Source organism: Phoca vitulina, unplaced genomic scaffold (assembly GCF_004348235.1).
Source record: "Phoca vitulina isolate PV1807 unplaced genomic scaffold, GSC_HSeal_1.0 scaffold10, whole genome shotgun sequence".
Classification (NCBI taxonomy): Eukaryota; Metazoa; Chordata; class Mammalia; order Carnivora; family Phocidae; genus Phoca; species Phoca vitulina.
In genome coordinates, this window is record NW_022589713.1 from 26,061,855 (window position 1) to 26,084,317 (window position 22,463).

The 22,463-nt window shown below is 42.9% G+C and overlaps 1 protein-coding gene across 1 annotated transcript in view; it reads right to left on the minus strand.

Annotated features, from left to right (window-relative positions):
• Positions 1–21,520, minus strand: part of LOC116635239 (collagen alpha-4(VI) chain-like) — a 94,667-nt gene extending 73,147 nt beyond the window's left edge. The window contains exons 1-7 of the mRNA XM_032409170.1: positions 21,445–21,520; positions 17,527–18,129; positions 14,746–15,333; positions 13,441–14,046; positions 9,010–9,639; positions 4,104–4,649; positions 3,205–3,759 (exon numbers count right to left, since the gene is read on the minus strand). Coding sequence (XP_032265061.1) covers positions 3,205–3,759; positions 4,104–4,649; positions 9,010–9,639; positions 13,441–14,046; positions 14,746–15,333; positions 17,527–18,129; positions 21,445–21,520 — 3,604 coding nt within the window. The remainder of the gene's footprint in view (positions 1–3,204; positions 3,760–4,103; positions 4,650–9,009; positions 9,640–13,440; positions 14,047–14,745; positions 15,334–17,526; positions 18,130–21,444) is intronic.
• Positions 21,521–22,463: the final 943 nt, after the last annotated feature.

Consider the following 22,463-nt stretch of genomic DNA (forward strand, 5'->3'; position numbering starts at 1 on the left):
TTCCTCTGTACAGCCTATTCCCTCTACCTGAAGTGTCCTTTCCCCTCTCCTCCATCCCAATCTGGTTAACCCATACATGTCCTTCAAGTTGCAGTTCCAGAGAACCACCCCCCTCCCTAAAGCCCTCTCTGACTCATGTCCCCAGGTCCTCAAGTTGACTTATTAAATGCCCCTGTATGTCCATGCTACTTTACTTGGACTTCTCTCCCACTAAATAAAGATTCCTTCATAGTAGGGATTACATCATCTTACTTTCCCAATACCTAATAGAGACAGATGCTCATTAAATGTTTAATAAATGAATAAAGAAGGGAATATAAATGAGCCTTGTGTCTCTTTCAGCACATGCTGTACTATTTCCTTCTTCCCCGAAAGTTTCTTTTCTTATTCACCACCTCTGCATATACCTTATTTCAGGGGAGCATATTACAAAAGATCAAGACTGACAACCACTCCCAATTTTCTGTTTCTTCTACCTGAAAATTATTAAGCCCTCCTGGAAGAGTGTTGTGAGAATTTGAAAACCCACTGATCTTTAAGGCTATACCCACCCACTCACTGGTGAATAATAAGACCGTGCACAAAATTCCGATGGGGAGGCAAAAGTTGGTCACAAATGCACCTGAATTAGAATCTGGACAAATGACTTAAAATGTAACTTAACAGTCATAAAAGGGCCACTATTATTTACTTCTGGACAACAAGCATAACTCTCAATTGTCCGGGGCAAGCCAAGACATGTGGACATTTTCTCCTTAGACCAGCACACACTGGAGTATTTGGCTCGGAATCAATAAAAACAAAACTGCAGATTTTAGGGGACAAATTTGAAGAAAATAAATAAATACTGGACCCTTTACCAGTGAAAATGGTCATAAACTATGTCTTAAAGTTTCTCAGGGATCTGAGATCCAGGGCTGAGCCATGAGTTTTCCATCCCCTAAATAATACACTCTCTGCTAGCTGGCCAGATATGCTTCCCGAATTGCCAAGACAAAAAATGCCTTCCTCCCCTCCTTTCATATAAAATATCTTGGTTTTGTTTTGACTTTTAAATCTCTAATTGAAATTCACCAAAAGGAGTTTTCACAGATATAAATCCCATTTCTACATCAGATCTCATTTCAGAAAAAAAAGGAATTTCCTTTCTGCAATATGGTATGTTATTCCAACATTTCTAATTTACATTTTCCCCCAGGGACATTTTCAGCTGGCTTTATTCTGCAAATGCAAGAATATGCAAGCATTTTTTTCCCTGTTAATGTAGAGGGTTGAACCTTGCCAAGTAATCTCTAAGGTCTTTATGATTCAGCTTTATGATCCTAGAATTCTGGAATTAATTAGGCTCCAGCCATTATTGAGGTATGCAGCTGATTTTATCAAAAAATCAAAAGACAAAGCTGAAGATGAATGTAAATCTTAATTTACTATGTGGTACAAAATAATCTGAAAAGAGAAGCTGGAATCCTGTATCTTTTCTCCTGCCTGGAATAATACCTAGGTACATATAAACAAGCAAACAAAAATGGACTTTGACTCCTGAAAAATCTGAACTACTTAATGCAGGACAACCCACAATCATGCTTACTTAAAAAAACATCCACTCTTTTTGATTGATTTCTGAATTCACCAAGGACACGGCAAAGTGATATCGTTTACGCAGTATAAACAAAAATATTAATTTAATACTCTAGAAAATTGGCTCCAGCTTTCAACACCAAGGTTCTGGAAAGTTCAAACCCTGACTCCCATTATTTCCCATCTACGTTTCTTACCTCTTTCTTGCTTTTCTCATCTGGGAATTAGGTATCATAGTAATAGTATCTGCTTCACATGGGGTTGGTGTAGGAATGTTGGGCTTTATGGGTTTCATTATACACTCCTTTATATGATTTCATACTATACTATGCTTTATTATACTATACTACACTTTACTATGTATTACTATACCATATTATACCATTGTATGCCATCCGATGACATTCTATACTATATCATACTATATTAAACTCCTCTATACTATACTACCCTTCGTTATGCCTTACAATATCATACCGTACTGTACTCTACTACACTACACTCTACTACACATTATAGTATACTACCCTCCTACTCAAAGTGTAATTTGAGTACCAGTGGGATCAGCATCACCTGGGAGCTTGTTAGAATGGCAGAATCCCACCCTGACCTACTGAGTCAGAATCTGCATTTCAATAAGAGCTCCAGGTTATTCAAATGCATATTAAAGTTTGAGAGGCCCTCTTATGCTCTACCATGCTATACCAAAAAGCAATGTAGAACAATATCTAGTACACAGACTCTAGATCCAGACTGCCTCAAGTTTAAATCTCAGCTGTGCTATTTACTTGAGCCAAATAACCTGATTTTGTTGTGCCTTAGTTTCCCCAACTGTAAAATAGTATCTATTTAATAGGGTTATGTGAAGATTAAGTGTTTTAATATGTGGAAGCCCTTGGAATAGCCCCTGGCACAAAAAGGGACCATCTAAAGTTTAGCCATTCTGATTCTATTGTGATTGTGCTGGAGAATCTCACTCCCTGTGGGTAAGAGGGAGCGTTGTCCATGAAGATATTCTCCAGGTCAGTTCCGCATTATAAGGCAAGTCTTGGGGGAAGAGCAGATGCAGACTGTTGGGCGGAAGAACACCTGTCTCTGGACCTTACTGGTTAGGATAAAAACTTGAAGAGATAAAATGGGGTTGAGGATGTCCTCAGCCACATGAAAGCCCCTGGCAACAAAGTAGAGAGGCCTCTGTACAAAGCCACATAGAAAAAAACTGTGTTCTAGTTCCTAAGAGCACCTATGTACCTGATATTACTCTCTGCTTCTATTTCCCTTCTGGTACGCCCAAATCTTCAGTAAATTGTGTTTACATATTCCAGTCTGGTTCTTCTATCTACACGGAATAAACCTAAGAGTTGTAAGGACTTTCTAGAGGCAGGTTCTGAGAAGGTTCAGGCCCCTGGAGTCCAGAGTGGTGACAGCCATGAGAACAATTGAAAGAATCCCCAGGGGAAGGTGAACCACAGCATCCAGGGTTCAGGCCCGCTGTCCTCCCCTCAGGGTGACCCTCCCTCCCTCCTCCAGCTAGAAGGATCTGTTTTATTTTATTAAGAGAGACAACAGCATCCCTGACACTTACGATGGGCTCATGGATCAAATAACAAACCCTCTGTCACTCACCTTGCGGAATGCAAACCTTAAGAAGAATTTTCTTCTCCAAGTTCTGCAGGGACTCAAAATTCTCTTCATAGTACACTTTCTGCGGGTCATCAGTAATCTGCAAAAGCTGAGCACTTTTGGCTTCTCCCACCCCAATGGCAAAAATAATGATGTTCCTGTCCCTGAGAGACTTGGCTGGCACGACCACGTCATCCTGGGCAACCCCATCAGTGATCACAATCAAATACTGATGAACATTGGGTCTCCCTCCTCTTGAACTGTCAAAAAAAGGCAGAGTGAAAGTCAGGGCTTTCCCAGTGCGGGTGCCATCATTCATCTGCTGAACATTTGAGATGGCTCTGTGGATGTCCGCCTTTGAGGAGTATTGGTTGAGCCTGAATTCTTCCTGAGGAGTTGAGCTGAACTGCAAAAGGCCAATCTGAATTTCATCAGCACTAATATCAGCTTGGTTCACCATTCTCTTGACGAATCCCTTCATCTTTTCAAAGTCTTTTGGGGAGATGGATTCCGAACCGTCTATCAGGAAGATAATATCAGCTTGCCTATTCTTACAGGCTGGGGACAAAAGGGAGAACAGAACATTCACTCAGAGTCTGAAACCAATTAATTATAAGTCCCCAGGGACAGTCCAGGGTGGCATATATACAAACGTGAAAATATTTTTAAAGGGGGTGGGAGAGGAAGTCAATGAGATAAATTTTCTGTGACCTAGCGCAAAGGAGACACAGCTGTATGATAAAGATAGAATCTAACCAGCTTGCTTCATTCCAGGTCATAGTCACTCTGTCCAACATTCCCTTTTGGACCCCAGTGAGTCCACACTTTGAGAATGAAGCCTATTTAATTAGATTCAATACATACACTTGCAGGGAAAGAGAGACTAAAGAAACAACTCTTACTCTCTGAGGAGCAGATGTCCTGTACCACATCTTGTTGGATGGCCTTCAAGGAATCAAACTCAGGCGTGAAAAACGTCTTATCTTTAGCTATCTCCTTGAGCTCCATAACATTAGCATTTTTTATTCCAATAGCATAAATGATGACTCCTTCTCTCCTCAATGCCTCTGCAGGCTCAGCCACCGGGTCCTCAGATTTACCATCAGTGATGATTATGAGATACCAAGGCACACCGCTGCGGGTGGTGTTCACAAAGACCTGAGCCATGCTGCTCAAGGCCTGACCAGTCATGGCACCACCTTTCCTCTGCTGGATGTCATCAATGGCTGCCTTCAGTCCTGACACACTGGAATACTGGTTGAGGATAAATTGAATATCAATGCCATCTGAGTACTGAACAACTCCAAACCGTACTCTGTCAGGCCCAATTTGGAACCTCTTTATCGCCTCATTCATGAATGTCTTCATTTCGAGAAAATCATCATGGTTGATGCTGCTAGATCCATCGACAAGGAAGTAAATATCGGCCTTCTCAATGTGCACACAGTCTAGGCAATAAGAAGAAGGAGCGACCCATTAGAACGGGGTGCGAGATAGCACGTAGCCAAAGCTATTCATCCTGACCCCACCCATATGCTCTCAGCTCTCATTATTCCCTTGAGAGCCAACAGCTTTCTACTGAAAGCACCTGTGACTCTGGTGAGGGATCTTGTTTGACCAGAAGCCTGATCAGCCACACAGCAGGCAGGCCGAAATGCCTGAGAGTGAGTTTGGAAGCAGCCACCAACCAATGACTGAGAGGGGAGTAGTGGATACGTACCCAGCTCCCTTGCCCTTTGGGTAGGACAACTCTGAGGTGAACTCTACACAATTTCCCTGAGTCCCCAGCAGAACTGATGGGGCGCCTGGGTGGCTCAGTTGGTTAAGCGACTGCCTTCGGCTCAGGTCATGATCCTGGAGTCCTGGGATCGAGTCCCGCATCGGGCTCTCTGCTCGGCAGGGAGTCTGCTTCTCCCTCTCCCGCTCCCCCCTCTTGTGCTCTCTCTCTCTCTCACTCTCTCTCTCAAATAAATAAATAAAAATAAAATCTTTAAAAAAAAAATAAATAAATAAAAATAAAATAAAATCTTTAAAAAAAAAAAAGAACTGAGCCCCAGATGCCTACAGCAATTACCTGCTCACTAATTCAGCCTCTGTTGGTCACCTTCCTTTCCTTTCTCAAATCTCCACGCCCTTCCTTACCAGTATTCCCAGGGGGCACCTCCCAGATAAATCACTTGCATCCATATCCTTGTCTCAGAGTCTGTCTCTGGTGAACCGCATTTCAGACATGAAGTAAGAAGTACTTGGCATTTCTCAAATGGGGAAGTTGAGGACAAGCTAAAGTAAAATATCAGGACGTGTTTGAAGCTAGGAGTTGTCTGAGTCCGCGATATTCCTGTTTCTCATGCAAGTCAGACTTCTTAAAATATGGGCAAAAGAGTACACTTTCTGAAACTTAATTGATTTAATATAAACCCTTCTGTTTTAAATGAGCCTTACTTAAGTGAATCACTGTGTATTAAGGCTTAGACTCCAAAGAGCAAAATGGCTCTACATATAGATCCTTTCTCAACCACTTAGTGTCCAGGCTTGCCCCTTTGCCTCTCTATTTCCTAACCTGTCAAATGGCAATCTTAACACCTACTCAGTAAGATTATAGTGAGGACGAAACAAGATCATAGAAAAACAGCAGAGCTGAGTATTAAAAATTAATGATTAAGATCACCCATTGTCACATAGCAGAGTCCTCAAAAAAAAAAAAAAGACACATAATTTTCTCCTTGCACCTCTCAGAAAATGCGGTCCAGCCTTGTGTTTTTAATCTCTAGACTCCCTTGTCCCAGGGAAGAATCAAGAGCTTTTCATGTTTCCTGGTTGAAAGGGAAGGGGTCTGAGGCAGCAGATGGGCTCCCTTGGTCAGGCCTTTCGGTTGGGAGGACCTTGGTCTGCGTGATACGTAGGACAAACTTACACTTTAAAAGTATTTATTGTTTATCTGAATGAAGTTCAAATGTAACTGGGCATCCCACATCATATCTGGCAATCCTACCCTAGCGGGGCAGGCATTGGAAGGGGGTGTGACTTGGAAGGGTGTGGAAAATAGTTATCCACCTCTCTGGTAGTGTTTGTTGAATGCTTGGAGACTCGAGGGGGAAGTTATAGAAAAAGAAGGCAAAAATTCAGACCTTACCTGAAGCCATCACCCACTGATAACAGGTAGATGCCTGGCCCAAGTCTGAGAAAAAGACCACTGGGCAGGGAGAGGCATCTCTGGAGCCAACCCCATGCAGCAGTGGTCCAAAGCAACTCCACAGCAGCCCAGGGCCTTTGCACGGTCCAAAGGATCCCAGAGCCCTGAAGAGCGTCTGGCACTACACATTCATGCCAATCTTGGCAGATGGGAATTTGAGGCAGGAGGGAAGAGAGAGAGAATAATTTTTACAGCCTGGAGGCTGCTATGCATCCATATCTATTACATACACAAAGTGCTTAGCAGAGTATCTGACACATAGCTGATGAGTAATAAATGGTAAATATTAGGATCTAATGGTCATCCAGGACAGATTTCTGGTAAAATTGCCCCAACTTCCATTTACCTTTAACCACTCTAGATTTGGGACTGATTTTCCTGATTCCAGGTTTCATTTTAGCTGCCATGCAGTCTGGGAACGAAATCAACTCTCAGCCCTTATACTGTCTGTGAATTAGAAGAAGAGAAAAGGAGGCTTCTCTCCTTCTTCCCTACAGATTATAGGGAGGGGGTGCACAAGGAAATGAAATTCATATTTAATGATTTTGTTTCTCATTCTCAGAAAAGAGAAAGGGATAAAAAATACAGGCCAAAGCGAAAGATGGGAATTTATTTAGATATTTTAAATCTCTAGACCTCAGCACAAGTGATGAAGAAATTACAAGATTATTTAATGATTGTTTAAAAAAAAGGCTCAGTGATTTTCCCCTGAAGATATAATCACAGCCTTGAATTTTAAGTTAATTATCTACATTTCAAGTAGTCAACTTCTTTCTATTATCCTGATTTGAATCTTAGAAATATTAGCATGGGTGGACAAAAATAGACAAATGAACAGACAGACACAAAGATACTTACGATAGCCAGTAAGTGGAAAATTAGGGATTTAAAATTCAGGCAGTTTGACTCCAAGGTGCATATACTTAACTGCTATGTTTTCTCTGGTGTTTTTTTCAAACTGCATACACAGTAGGAGCTCTTCTAACCAACTTCCTCTTAAACGGCTCACCAGATAATTGACTTCCTCCCTTCACATCAGTAACACGTGAGGGATGCTCCCACAATACGCCAAGTGCCCTGCCCCCTGGGAGCCCCCAAGGGTAACACAACACAGTTCTGCTTCACTCAGTGGAAGATGTGAAAATTAATAAAGGGAAACATCTCTAAAATGAGACCAGAGAGCAAAAAGGGGAACTCCAATGCCCTACCACTTGTCCATTTCAGGCCCCAACAGAAGAATCCTCAGCAGGAAAGAATCAATTATAGCCCCAATACGAAAAACATGAATAATGCATCTCCTACAAGAAATCAACCGCCCCAGCAACTCAGCCTGAGAAACTGCCACCACTCTGAGCTCTTGCATTTTTCCAATGGACTTTCATTCGAAACAACCCCTCCCAATTTCTTCCTTCTCAATAAAATAATATTCCTCTCCTTTGTTTGCTGGACTCACCTACTGTTGTTGGTATAGCTTGCCCATCCTGAATTGCAGTTCTCCGCTATTCCCAAATAAACCCATTTTTTGCTGGTAAAATAACTGACTGTTTTATTTGTAAGGTCAACAAAGAATAAGCCTACCAAGAGTAACATGGGTTTGTGCTCAGCCTATTTATGGAAGTTTTGTTACTACAATTACACAACAAATCAAATATTGTACAAATCAATAGGATATGAGTGTGAATAAAAGAGGTTTATTATGTCTATGAAAACCAGGTTAACTGCTTAGAAAAGACCCAATAAAAGCAAATTGTTTTAAAGGAAGTTGTTGGTATGCCAGATAGTGCTACAAACACTGAATTTTTGAGACCATAAAAATCAGGATTCTATACTCAGATTGTTTCAAAAGTGGCTAGCTTTTCTTCCCACTTTAAAGAAACTGAAACTAGAAATTATAGAAACTATACTATTGGATGTGTGATGAAGAAAACATATGGAACTCCAATCAGCAGGGCTCATATTCAAAGAAGCCTTGGCTCTACACAAAAGACTGGCAAATTAATGTTCATTTATATTTTAAGTTAAAATTTTTTTAATTTCAAGAATGTTCTTATCTTTTTAGAAATAATTTTCTACTTCAAGGAGCTTAAGATTTAGTAAATCCATACCTCGATCCCTAAGGCTTCTACTATAAATTACATATATTTTCATCAAACTGATAAAAAGGGGGCACCTGGGTGGCTCAGTGGGTTAAGTGTCTGCCTTTGGCTCAGGTCATGATCCCAGGGTCCTGGGATCGAGCCCCACATCGGGCTCCCTGCTCAGTGGGGAGTCTGCTTCTCCCTCTGCCTGCCGCTCCCCCTGCTTGTGCTCTCTCTCTCTGTTAAATGAATAAATCCTTTTAAAGATAAAAAATCTCAAAAAATTTTAAAAACTAATAAAAGGGATGAAGGCTAAGATAGGAAGAGGGAGGAATGTTCACTTTTTACTTCATATTCTTTTGCACTGTTCGGAATCAAAACAAAATAATGATTTTATAAGTTTTGTGTTCTTGTTTTTTAATAAACTGACTCCAAAATCTTTCCTAGGATAAGGAGTAGAGGAGGCAGGTATATGGAACAAGCAGAGTAAAGATTTAAAAAAAAAAAAAAAGATGAAATTTGGAAAAGATCTCCTACCTTCTTGTGGAGCCTGGCCCATCCCAGAAATGGAAACACCTTTGTCCACGGTCTCAGGGCAGAGTTGGTTCTTAATCTTGTTTCCCACAACAGAGAGTTGCAGAAAGGATTCCAGCGAGATGACATGCTTCCAAGGAGGATATGATGCTATATTCTCCAGGTCCTTACTCTCTGAGGCAAGGTGGGTGCCCACCGCGTAGATGGTAACCCCTGCCCTGCGGAGGAGGGAAGCTGGCTTGGACAACTGGTCTTGGGAGAAGCCTTCCGTGATGACCACAGCCAGCTGCTGCACACCGTGTTTGAACCGGCTGCCCCTCTCCTCAATGAAAACCTCGTTCCTTAGGAAATCCAAAGCAGCTCCAGTCTTGGTCCTTCCACTTCTTCTCCGGTAGGTTATTTTGTCCAAATACTCTAAGATTTTGGCTGGGTTCTGAAATGCATCCAGGGAAAACTCCAGTCGTGGTTCCTCACTGTAAAAGACCAAGCCAATTCTCACACCATCTGGACGAACGTTTAGAGAGCTGACTGTGGTCTTTAAGAAGCTGACAACCTGTTGGAAATTTGATTGCCTGTCCCAGCTGAATTCCTCAATGAGAAAGACCAAATCAGTTGGGATAGCCGTCGGACATGCTATAAACAAAAACAGAAAGCAAGCTTTAGCATGAGAACAGAGTAATAAAGACAATACTCATTTGGTACTATGCTATATTTTTATGTTGTATTATGCTACATTTTTATATACTATAATAATATATGTAGTATTACAAACTCTAATAAATATGTCATACTAACTTATATTAATGAGTTTTAGAATTTAGTGGAAGCCTTTATGACCAGTATTTGGCATGATGGTCAGAGAACACAGGTTTCGTACTTATCACAGAATTTTTCACTGGGAAGAGTATTCACATCACTTGCAAAATATGTAAATATATGCATATCCACAAGAAAGTGCTTTAAGATCATTTTTTCAATTTGTCAAAGTCCATTAGAAGCATCTGAGCCAGGCTTGACTAGATTTTTTCCTTCATTTTTCTAGTTTCAGGAAACACTGAGTCAAATTCTCTATTATAGGCCTAAAACCTCCTTCATTTAATAATTTTTCCTCTCCGTACAGATGCAAATAAGAAATTGTGACTATTAACTTGTGCATCTTTCTCTGATAACTCTCATGTCACTTCAACAGAGGCAACATGAAATATTGCAAGTGCCTATGAAAAATCTTTGTCCACAAATTGGGCTAACTGGCTTTTTCATTCTGCTATAAAGAACCTTCACTTGAACCTGCCTCAAATGGGAGAATGGAGCTGTACCTGCCTAAACTCCCTTCCAAGAGGAGTGGAGACGCCTTCCTCCAAATTTAAGACAGTGCCTAATGCAGGGAAACCCACTGTGTCCACATACCAAAAAGGTCCAAATCTGTTTTGACATATGAAAACAGAAATCTCCCTAGCACAGAGCCAAAATCACACATGCAGAAGGCTGAAGCCAAGGTATAGACAGCGGAGTCCTGTTAAACAAAGTTTAGAGAGGCAACAGAATCACCTTCTGACTTATCTTTGGCCTCTCGAGGTCCTGTAATTTCCCTTTTTTATAAAGAACCAAAAACAATCCTAGATTTAAAAAGAGTGTTGCCCCTGATTTTGCCAAGTCTGAAACACTTTCTAGAGAAACTCCAAGCATCTTTGACTTCTCCCTTCCTTCACCTGTTGGTACCAAGTGTTATTACAGTTGACCCTTGATCAACATGGGTTTGCCCTGTGCTGGTCCTCTTACACGTGTGGGCTTTCTTTTTAAGAGTTGGCACCAAAAGCCACAAGGCATTTATTTACAACTGCCCACCCAAGTCTCTACAGATACAATCAAAGGTGCCTACTAGCCTCTGAGTACGAGGCCGGCCCTCGGAGGCCATCAGCAGCCCCCAGGGCCCTGGGACTAGACAGGGCTGCAGATTGCCCTGTGTGTCCATGGGGTGGTCAGGTAAAGTGCCAGGGCTGGGGCAGGAGGCTGGGCTGAAGCAGAGGAACATGTGCAGAGGGCAGGGATGACACTGTGCAGGAAGCCCTGAGCCCCTGGTATACCCGCACCCTCCCACTTGGTTCTTCACTCACCAGGGTCTCAGACAGACCCCTTTCCATGGTGGTGCCCCTGTCCCTCCACCTTCTGGAGGCCAGTGCACTCATGGAGGGCCACAGCTGCCCATGGCCACAGGCTAGAGCTACACCTCCAGGCAGATGGGGCAGGTGTACTACACCTCAAGGCTGCTGCCACCGGCCACGGGCCCACCTGGCAGCTGCCTCTACCAACTAGAAACCACCAGGCTGTAGAACATCGCCATTCCCATGCCAAGCCTACCCTGTGCAGCCGTGGCTCAGCCTGCCTATATGCAGATTTGTTCAATAAATATATGTACAGTACTATAAATTTATTTTCTCATCCTTATGATTTTCTTAATAACATTTTCTCTTCTCTGGCTTACTTTATTAAAGAATACAGTATATGATACATATAACACATAAAAATGTGTTAATCCACTCTTTCGGTTATCTGTAAGCATCTGGTCAACGGTAGGCTATTAGTAGTTAAGTTTTGGGGAAGTCAAAATTTACATGGAGATTTTCAGCTGTGGGGGCAGGGTAAGGGCCCCTAACCCCTGAGTTGTTCAAGGGTCAACTATATTCTCCTTTCAAGTTGTCTTCAAGATTCATTCCCTTTCCTCATCATCAGAGCCACCATTGGTCTAGACCCAGGTGGCTCCTCCATATGTGGATAGATGACAGCTCAGCCTTACAGTCTTTCTGAGTCTGAGGTGTCATGTGGAATTCAGCCTGCCCCCTGAAGCCTTCCTTAAAGACCATTTTGGTCATGTCATTTTTCCTGCTTAAAAGCCTATAGTTACCTCCCAGGGACTTTGAGACCCTTGGGGTCCATTCTACCTCATCAATCTCATCTCTCACTACCTCCAAACCCTCCCCCCTCCTCCAATCGGCTCCATTTTTTTCACTTTCTTCCACATTTATCCAGCCCATTCCCACTTCCACACCCTCACTGATGCTCTTCCCCTTACCAAGAGTAGGCTCTTTTCTTCTCCCTGTATATTAAGACCATACCCATTATTGAGGGACCAACACAATTCCTCCCAGGTCAGATTCTCCATTACCTCCCCTCCCCTTCTATTCTACTTCTACTTAATGTAATGTCTGTAAGGGGCTTCTTAGTTTTTTATTATCCCTGCTTGGACTTTCCTCATCTTGTCTCACATGTGTTTGTCTCTTCTGACTATAAAATTCCAAGGACTTTCAAGCTTTACATGTTGAGAGGTCTGGGCAGAGTTATGATAGTTCAGAGAAAGGAGGGATTTATCACTTCTGTTGTGAGGATCAACCAGAAGCTCTGCCAAGAGGATAACTTAACAACTGAAGGATAAAGTTTTGTCTGTGGGCATTCCAGGCTGGTGGTACAGTGTATTCAAGGGCAGAGACAGTGCCCTTGGGAAGGGCAGGGAAAGTATGACACATATATAGCAAATGGTGAGCAGTTCAGCTTGGCTAATGGTTAGAATGTATAAAGGGACTTAGCAGGAGATGAGGTTCAATGGTTCTCATCCCCAGGGGACATTTTGAAATATATGGCAGCGGTTTGAATTGTCATTGGAGATGCTACTGGCAGGGACCAGGAATGTTAGACCTCTGACAATGCACAGCACAATCCTACACTATGAATGTCTCACTCAAAATGTTAATAGCACCTCCCTTGAGCATTTTGAACACCAGCTTCTCTGGGGAGAAGCCTGAATGCTCCTTCTCCTAGAAAAGGCATATGGTAACTCGAATTATTGTTCAGAGATATTAACTCCCTATATCTCACTTCTGTGGGGGAAACATACTTTCTTACGATGACATGACTATATGACTTGCTTGACCAATGGGATGTTAGCAGATGATGAAGCAGAGGTCTTAAAAGTGCTTATGTAATTAGGTTTTCTCTCTTGCACCTCTGCAGTTACCATGGGAATAATATGTCCAGACTAGCCTAATAATCCCAGGAGGAAGATGAGAGCTATGGAGCAGAACCAAATGTAGATCAACCAACCCTCAGCCAAATCTCAAATCTGTGAACAAGCTCAGGCAAGATCAGGAAAGCCATTCAGTTGAGCCCAACAAAGATCAGCTGATCCCCAGCAGATCAGCGAAAATAAATGATTCTTCTCAGCCACTGACTTTTTGGATGGCTTCTTATGCAGCCTCACTGTGACCACAGTTAACCGATATAGGGTGTATGCCCAAGGAAGCCCCATGCCTCCTCCTCTTCCCCCTGCACTGGTGCTGGTATCGCAGTACTGAGGAATCCAGAATGCCCCCCTTCTCTGCTCTTTCCCCCAGAGTTTCTGAGACCTTCCAGCGGCTCACACATGTAGGGACCAAACCTTACCTACTACAGGCTCCTTCTCAGACGCAGTCCCGAACCCGAGCTGCCCGGTCCCCTGGATCACCACACCCACATCCTGCATCAACTGTCTGACTCCATCTTGTCCTTGCATCTCATATACAAGGGGTGGGGTTGCCATCCCCTCCAGTTCTCTCCTGTCAAAGTCCTGTACACCCACAGACATGACTTTCACGCCTTTTTCCCTCAATGTCTGTGCGGCATCCCAGACCTCATCCTCAGATTTGCCTGAGGTCATGACCACTGCATATTGCGGAACACCCTGGAGAAACCGGCTTCCTGCTGCCTCCTGGAAGAAAGTCTGATGAAGATATCGCAGAGCTTTGCCCGTCCTCCTGGAGCCACCCTGGAGCAAAAAGTGGTCACGGACATGGGCAATCATCTCATCCCGGGTCTGGTAGGTATTGAGCAAAAATTCGGTGTGGCCTTGACCACCATACTGAGCCAGCCCAATCTGGTACTTGTCCCTGCCAACATCCAGCAGGTCAATCACTCTGGTGATGAAATTCTGCATCCACTGGAAACTGGCATGTGATGTGCCCTGTGAGGTGTCGGCAAGAAAGACCACATCTGCATAAGCTTGGGTGAATTCTGGAATTGAAGAGAGGAGGAAGAAGGAAAAGACATACAGGAGAAAGTAAATCAAATCAAGATCTCATGAAAACTGAATACAAGGATGCAGGGAATATAAGAGGGAGAGGTACTATAATTATGTAACAATGTGCATATTATTCTTCCCACCTCCTCTGTGTGAACCAATCACAAGACTCTCTCCCTCTTCCACCCTGCTGTCTTTGTTGTCTGCTTTATTAGACTAAAGCACCTCTCACCTATTCTTCTTCCACCAATGGAAGAGGCAAGGGAAATGGACATATATGGAGCAGTTATTTTGTGCTAGCAATTTTTATACAATTATTTGATTTAATCCCCATAAGCCATCCTACTAGGCAAGTGTTATTATCTTCACTGTACAGATGAGAACATTGAAATGAAGAAGTAAAGCTGCTTGTCCACTCTCACCTAACTAGAAAGTGGCACAGGCAGGACAAGAACATAGGTCTTCTGGACTTCCTCTGAACAACATGGCAGGATGTCCTTTTCTACCCATGAGAATTGCATTCATTCTTCAACCCCCAGCTCCAATGTTCCTTCACCTAGGAAGTCCCCCCAGGTTCTCCAGAGATGGCAGCCAGCTCCTTCTCCTGCCCTTCCACTATACTCAGTGCATCCCGGCTCATACCGTAATTAGGTGTCCTGGTTGGAATGTTGGGTTTTGATGCAGCTTCTTACCTTTTATCTTACCCTCCACTGCTGAGCACAGAGTCTGAAGAATGCGTCCTGAGAAATCCTGAAGGGTGTTGAAGTTTTCGATGTTGAAGAGATACTTCTCAAATGGCTCACTAGCTATTTTTTGCAATTCCTGGACATCTTGGACATTGACCCCTACCACATAAACAACCACTCCATCTTCTTTTAACTTGTTAGCTGCCTCCTGAACTTCATCATTTGACTCCCCATCTGTCACCAGGATAACTATCTGAGGAACCCTGTCCTTGGCCCGGCTGCCAGCTGCCTCAGTCAAGTAGTGCATCCTGATAAACTCCAGGGCCCTCCCTGTGTTTGTGTCTCCTGTACGGTAGGGAAGATTCTGGATCTTCTCCAGGACCACACTCTTCAGAGGGTGCTGGTTCAGCTGAAAGGCTGGGTAGATGTTGTCATTATACTGAGCAAGTCCCACTCGGACCTGGTCACTGCTGATGTCAAGCCCCAAGATGACAGAGTAAAGGAAGTTCTTCACTTTTTGGAAGTTTTGGGGTCCAATGCTGGTTGAGCTGTCTACTAGGAAGACAATGTCTGCTAAGACTGCCTCTCTGCAAGCTGCAAGAAAGAGGACAAAAGTCATGGAGTCTGTGAGTCTTCACTCAAAATGCTTAGAACCAATGGGGCTGAATGGTGTACAGAAAGGAGAGCAGGGCCAGTCAGACTAGACTCTGTGGTCCTCAGATACCCTAAATGACAGTGCTCAGAGAAGTGACAACATTTTTTGTGCTTTTCCGTCCCTCAACTCCATCATCTCCTGAGGCTTCTGTCTTGTTCTACTGATACGTCTAATCTTGGAACACACTTGGACAATCCCTTGAATCTCATGAAGAAGAAAACCCCTTCTATAAATGTAGTAGCATGCTGAGAAAGGAGTTGTCCTCTTTCCAGTGGTAATAAACTTCATCTCTACAAGAGTACTGGTACCAACAGGTCAGAAAACTGGAATACGTCCTGCATTCCATTATACACATCATTGTGGCTCGACCACTTAGGAGCCCTGTGACCTATGTATCACACACCTTTCTGAGACTTGGCTTTCTTCTCTGCAGCAGTGAAACTTTTATACCAGCCCTCACACTCTCACAGAGTTGTTTGGAGGATAAAATAAGATAATCTACTATAGCAGACATTATTTGCGCTCTGCCCAAGTCCTTTTGAATTCTTTGTTACCATTTCTATACACTGTACGTTGGAGGACTTCCCTTCAGCTACTGGAGCTGCTTTGCCTACAATATATGAAAGCCTAGCTGAAGCATAATTTATATTCCTGAGCTCTCCTGTAGGATCAAGCTAAAACTACCCTCTGGAACTTTTGCCTGAGATCACATTTTTCCTTTCTTTTCTCTACTCTCTGTCCTGCACCCCCCACATCCTTACCAACCCTTTGGGAGCTCTTCCATAATAAATAATGTAAATCCAAATCCTTGCCTCAAGCTCTGCTTCTGGGGAACACAATCCATGACACTTGTCCTATTGGAATGCATCTGGTCTTAAGATCCTGGAATCAAATCCTAGCTCTGCCATCCAGTTATGTTAGCTTTGGCCTCAGTTTCCTCACTTGAAAAATGCAAATAATAATAACACCAATTGCCTTACATATCTATGTAAAAGTAAATACTAATTGCCTTATGTACCATACACATCCCTATGGGTCTAACAAAGAATCGCCTTATGTATGTATCTATCAGTCAGTTGGGCAATGTAAACAAGTTTGGCAAACTATATAGTACCAAGCAAATGGTAGTTAGTATTACTAAGTATATAAAACCTTTCTGTAAACCCTGAAGTGATACACAAAAGCAAGGTATATAATTTGGTTGTACAAATGCAATACTGCCACCATAGACTTGCAGCATCAAATGGGTGAAAAGTTTTAGCACTTCTTCCAATTTACCTACCTTCTGTAGAAATGCCACAATAATGAATAAGTAACGAAGGCTCTATCCTCTTATGCATTTTGATGAAAACCACTAGCAAGCTTCTCTTCCTCTGCTTAAAGGTCTTTGCTTTCTCATAGAATTAAGTAATTAACTCATAAAGGATTTCGGCAAGTCTCTGCCCCATCACCACTGACAGAAGTACAAAGCTAATGAGTTAGATCATCACAGGTAATGATCATAATGCTATCACCTCTGATGGGCTGAGCACTGCGATAAGCACCTGACTTGCATAATTTTATTTAATGATTTCAACAACTCTCTGAGGCAGGTACTACCATCCTAGGAAGAAAACTTAGATTCAGAGAGATAAAGTAACTTGTTCAAACTGACACAGTTAAAAAGTGGAGAAGTGGGACTTGAACCCAGACCGTACTTTCCCCTAAATTCATGCTCATAACCAATACTTTATACCAACACACTGGCAATAAAATAAGCAATAAGCAAGCTTCCTGGAAGATCTATTGCCCCTCTCCCCTCCTCGACCCCCCATCCAGGCAACATGGATAAGTTCAATCTAGGAAGAATATCATTCTAGGAACAAATATTCTTCCTCCAAAAATGGACTTCCACTACATCTGCATATAGAACCAGCATATGGCCCATGATATTTATTTAAAAAGATGGTAAGTCTCTGGTCAATGATTGGAGAGGAGCATAGAGTACAGATAGTTTAGTGAGATTGTAATATTAAAATTCAACATGCATACATATGGAAAATAAGAAGGACAGTGGGAGAGATGAAGAAGAGATAAAGCTTTGAGCTCCGTGACTTCTAGATCAGAAACAAGAAGGGGCAAGTCTTCTGTACCTGGAAAGACGTTGTCAACAGGCTGAACTGCCTTTGCCAAAGTGTCACAGAGCTGTCGCCGCAGCTTCTGAGCATGACTGCCCAGATCAGAGAAGTTGGGAACAAAAGAGGCGAACTTCTCCTCAGGACTGCTCGCAATCTCCTTGAGCTCGGCCAAAACCGCATCTTTGACACCAACGGTATAAAGCCAGACGCCCGCCCTCCTCAGGGCCTCGGCGGCTTCCTGCACACCGTCCTCAGCTGGGCTGCTGCTGATCACCAGGGCCGTCTGAGGCACGCCCTGGCTTGCCCGACTCCCTGCTGCTGCCTGGAAGTGCTGATCTAGAAGGAACTGCAGGGCCAGGCCCAATCTGTGGCCCCCAGGCCGAAATTGAAAGCTTTGAATGTGTTTCAACACATCGCCTTTGCGGGGGTAGGTGGAAAGTAGGAATTCGGAATGGGGCATGTCGCCGTACTGAGCCAGCCCCACGCGGATGGTCTCTTTGCTGACATTGAAGCTGTTTACCATGATGTGCAAGAAGCTCCGCATGCTGCGGGTATGTTGGGGGTTGATGTTGGCGTCCACTAGAAACACGACATCTCCCACAGACGCTTCCCTGCAGACTGGGGAAGAGAGTCAATTCAAGATAAAACAGCACAAAATTGACAGCTTCTGGCGGTGACGCTATCTCTCCCCATTCGTTGCCTTCACAGCGTGCAGATCGGCCTGCACAGCTCTTTGACAATAGCTAATATGCATCTTCCTTTGCTTCCTCATGGCCACCATCTACCCTTGTTCACCTGCCACTCTCTGTTTCATTCTAACAGACATCTGACCCCTTCAGTGAGATCCCTGACCACGGCCCTCCACCCATCCCTTAAACTTAATAAAAGAAAATATTTTCAACCAGGAGAGGATGCTGTTGGTGCCCCGCCTAGATCTTTGCTGCCCGGCACACCTGCTTCCAGGGCTACAGTGAACTGCTCCCCTCTGACACTTGGTCTAGAGACCTGTCCGTGCTGAAGGGAGCAGAGCAGCCACATCTGGAGAAACCTGGAAAGTTATACCACCTGGGTGGCCAATGGTCAATCATATGGGCTTACAAGCACCTGGCCCCCTTGCCTTACTGAAACAGCTCATGGTGCCATTTATGTTCCAGCATCTTCCATGGCTCAGGCCAAGGCTGGATGTTATCTGAGGCTACATCCTTGCTTGGCTTCTTCACCCCCAGCCTGTCTCACTTCTCTTATTCCCTTACAGGTCTGTCCTAAAGAGTACTCCCTCACAATAACACATTCACCAAATCCCTGTCCCAGGCTCTGCCTCTAGAGAACCTGACCTAAGACATCTGCTTTCCGGCTTTGACCTCTGGCACTCCCTAGCTACCACCAGCCCCTTTTAGTTTTATCTCGTGGCATTACCATAAGCATGGCTCCCATTTGGCTCCTTTGGCTCCCTGAACTCAAGCCTGCACTGTACAACTACCTCCAAACCCAATTCCAACCCCGGAAACACAACCCCAACAGTGGCCAGAGCGAGTGGTGCTCCAGCTGGGCCCACCCTGGTCTCCAGCATGGAAGGGATCAGAAGCCAGCTGACTGCAGGACTTGAGCCAATAGTTCATCTTTCTGCGTCTCAGATTGCATCTCTCTACTATAAGGGCTTGACCAGATGACCTGGTCTCTTCCAACTCAAACATTGCATTTCTGTGACAAGAAGTAAATACACGAATTAAACACTGTGCTCATGCGGACCAAAAAAAAGGGAAGAGGTGATTATGATCTCTCTGTTTGTCAGTAACCATCATGACATTTCCCCCACACGTCGCAATGTGATTGTCCGTGCTGATGGTAGGAGAACCCATGAATCAGTGATGAGAGAGAGGAGAAACAAAAGCAGAAACCAGCTGAAGAGGATGTTAGTTTCAAGTGGCTCAACAACCAGGGGATGATTATCCCACGCTGGTTAAATACATTTTGCATTTGGTCTTGTGCTAGGAGAGTTAAAATACTGGCTGGGGCTGGCCCCACACTCACTCTCCCCGCTCCATTTTGCTCTCCGTGGTCCAAGCTCCATGTGGCCCCTACATGCTAGTCCAACCACTGAATTTCTTTCCCTTTCTCTCTCTTTTCTTTTTTTCTAATAAATTCCCATAGAATCATGTTCTTTTATCTTGGTTTGTAATGTAACATTCATCAATGTGCTTATTCAACTAATGGCGATCTCCCCAACTAGACAGTGGGCTCCATGCAAACAGACACTGTATCTTTCATTTGTTTGTCCATCACTCAGGTGTCTAGCATAGAGTAGTCACCCAAAAAAATATTTAAGGAAGGAAATACTTGGGAATGAGAGAAGGGGAGAGGGAGGGACAAAGGGAGAAGATATCACAAGAATGGAAATATTGAACATTAATGAAACCAAATAAGGGAATCAGAACATTTTAGAGCTAGAAAGAATCCTATGAGATAATGTAATACAATACCGTAGCCACGAGGTACATGTGGTGATTGAGCACTTGGAATGTAGCTAGCACAAATGAGAAAATAAATTTAAAATTTTACTGAATTTTAATTTAATTTAAATAGTCACATGCGACTAGTGGCCACTGTATTGAAAAATGCAAGTATAGAAGAATGTAAACCAAATTTACCCATCTTGCAGATAAAGGAAATAAGACCTAGAAAGCAAAGTAACTCACGTAAATCAGTTCGAACAGCCAGTATTAGAAACCAGGTCTCCTGACATCCAGTTCATACTCTGGACTGCCATAATGAAGATTAAATTAAAAATCCATATTATAGGAAGGCAAAGACCTTGTAAGAGTTTAGGCAGAGAAGGGCTGACGAAGGGTAGTGTGCTCTAGGGACATTGAATCACTTCTAGGTTCCAGAGTCCCACTTCTCAGGAGTTTGCCTAATCTTGATCATAAAGCCGAGTGGAATGATTATTGAAAAGGCAGATAATAAATGAGCTCATGGCCCTTTAAGCTTTACTTCCCTTTGGTGCTCCAGAATGCAATCCTGTTGAGAGGAAAGAATTCAGTGAGTGCTCCAGGGATGGCTGACTGGTTTGTCCCCTTAACATCTCTTTCAGAAGAAATCAAACACAGACTTGAGAGTGTTTCCATGATCTTTCCGAACAGGAGAAAACTCACAGCTGTGGAACAGTTTTCCAGGCAAATAAGTATGGGTTCCATGATGTGCACCTCGAGAGATGTATTACCTTTTCATACATTGTTACTTTTCTTAACCCCTCCACCAGCCCTTTGTCATTTTAGAAGGTGTTCGAAACATGAAAAGACTGACTGTCACAGCTTCCGTTCACAAGAGCGGGGAGTCAGAGCTGGAGGGAAAATTTAGAAAGCTTCATGGGTTTTTTTTTTTCTCCAACAAATAACAGTGTATGTAATTATATATAAATATTTAAACCTCAATATTGTCTCAGTGGGGCTTCGGGCTACTCAAACAATCTTCTCTTCATGAGACTTTCAGCATGAAAAGTCACAACAATCTGTTAAAATGACTGCAAAAAAAATTCCAGAGCTGTCACTGGCGTTTAGCGAAGCTATGCATCTCACGATGACAATTACCTCACAGAACAGCTCTGCTAAAGGAGACAAAGCAAAATGCGGAGTCAAGAGAGTAGGCCGATGTTTACAAAAGCATTGGAGAGCCTGGTAATACATTCAGAAGTATAGCATTTTTTAATAGCTATTTTATTTATTCATTTATTTATTTTTGTCATTTGAGGTTAAGCTTTGAAAAAACTCAAGTGCCCGCTGTTCACTAAAAGCTTCTAGATTCTAAGCTCTCCTGAAAAGAAGCATTTCCCTTCCATTAATTACGAAGCTTCTGTACTATTTTCTTTTAAGATTGTCACTACCATAGGTCCCTGGCAAGGTCATCATTTTTGGCTTAGAGAATCCGATGCATTACCAATTCTCTGTGACTTGATGAAGCCAAAACTAGCTGCAAGAATGATGAACTCCCAAAACGCCTTCCAAGTCTCCATTCTGGATATGGACCTAGGGGAAAAAAAGAAACCTCATAATTAAAATTCTGTCTTCATACATTTTAAATGAGTGCATCATATCATATGTTAATTATATCTCCAAAAGTTGATTTAAAAAAATATATAGAACCATGTCTTTCCCCAGACCAACAGAAACTTGATACAAAATTAAGGGCTTATTGCTACATTGTTTCAATTGTGCAGGGAAGATGGTCTTGCTAACCCAACTCAGGAAGAGTTTTGTAAACACCCAGAGTGTATACCTCAGACTTCACTGTTTAAAATTGTCCAGATAGGACTATAAAAGGATAAAGCATATGGGGCATGGGTAGAATTTCTGTTTCACACACTGAATTCGTTTGGTGGAACATAAACATTTCTGGATGATTTTGCTTGTATTTTTATACAAGCATTGGATGACCTTATAAATATTTGTGGCATGCAGAAATATTCAAATATCTCAGGAGCACATCTGCCTGATAAAATGAGGATAGCCTGAAAATATTTTATATGTTCCCAGAAGAAGCCGAATATCAGACTTCCCTCCCCTAAACTTGGATTCATTCCTGAAGGCCTCCATGAAAATTATCCAGTCCCAATTCCCTTTCTGTTTTTTTGACTCTAAAGAAGTCCATGTGTTTAAAAATAAGAAAATCATGACATTCACATTGAATGAGGTTTCAACTGGAACAGGGAACACCTCCTCTTTATCTTCTTAGCCAGCCATCCTCAGCATCCTCAGGGGGTTAAAAGTAAGGATTCTTGATAGACTGTCTGAATTTGAATCCCAGACCCACTACTTAACAGTTGATCTTGGGCAAGTTGCTTCACTGCCCTGTGTCTCAGTTTCCCCATTTATAAAACTGGAACAAGAATGACATCTACCTCGTAGTCTTGCCATCAGGATTAAGTGAGCTCATTACTGTAAAACACTTCGGCTATG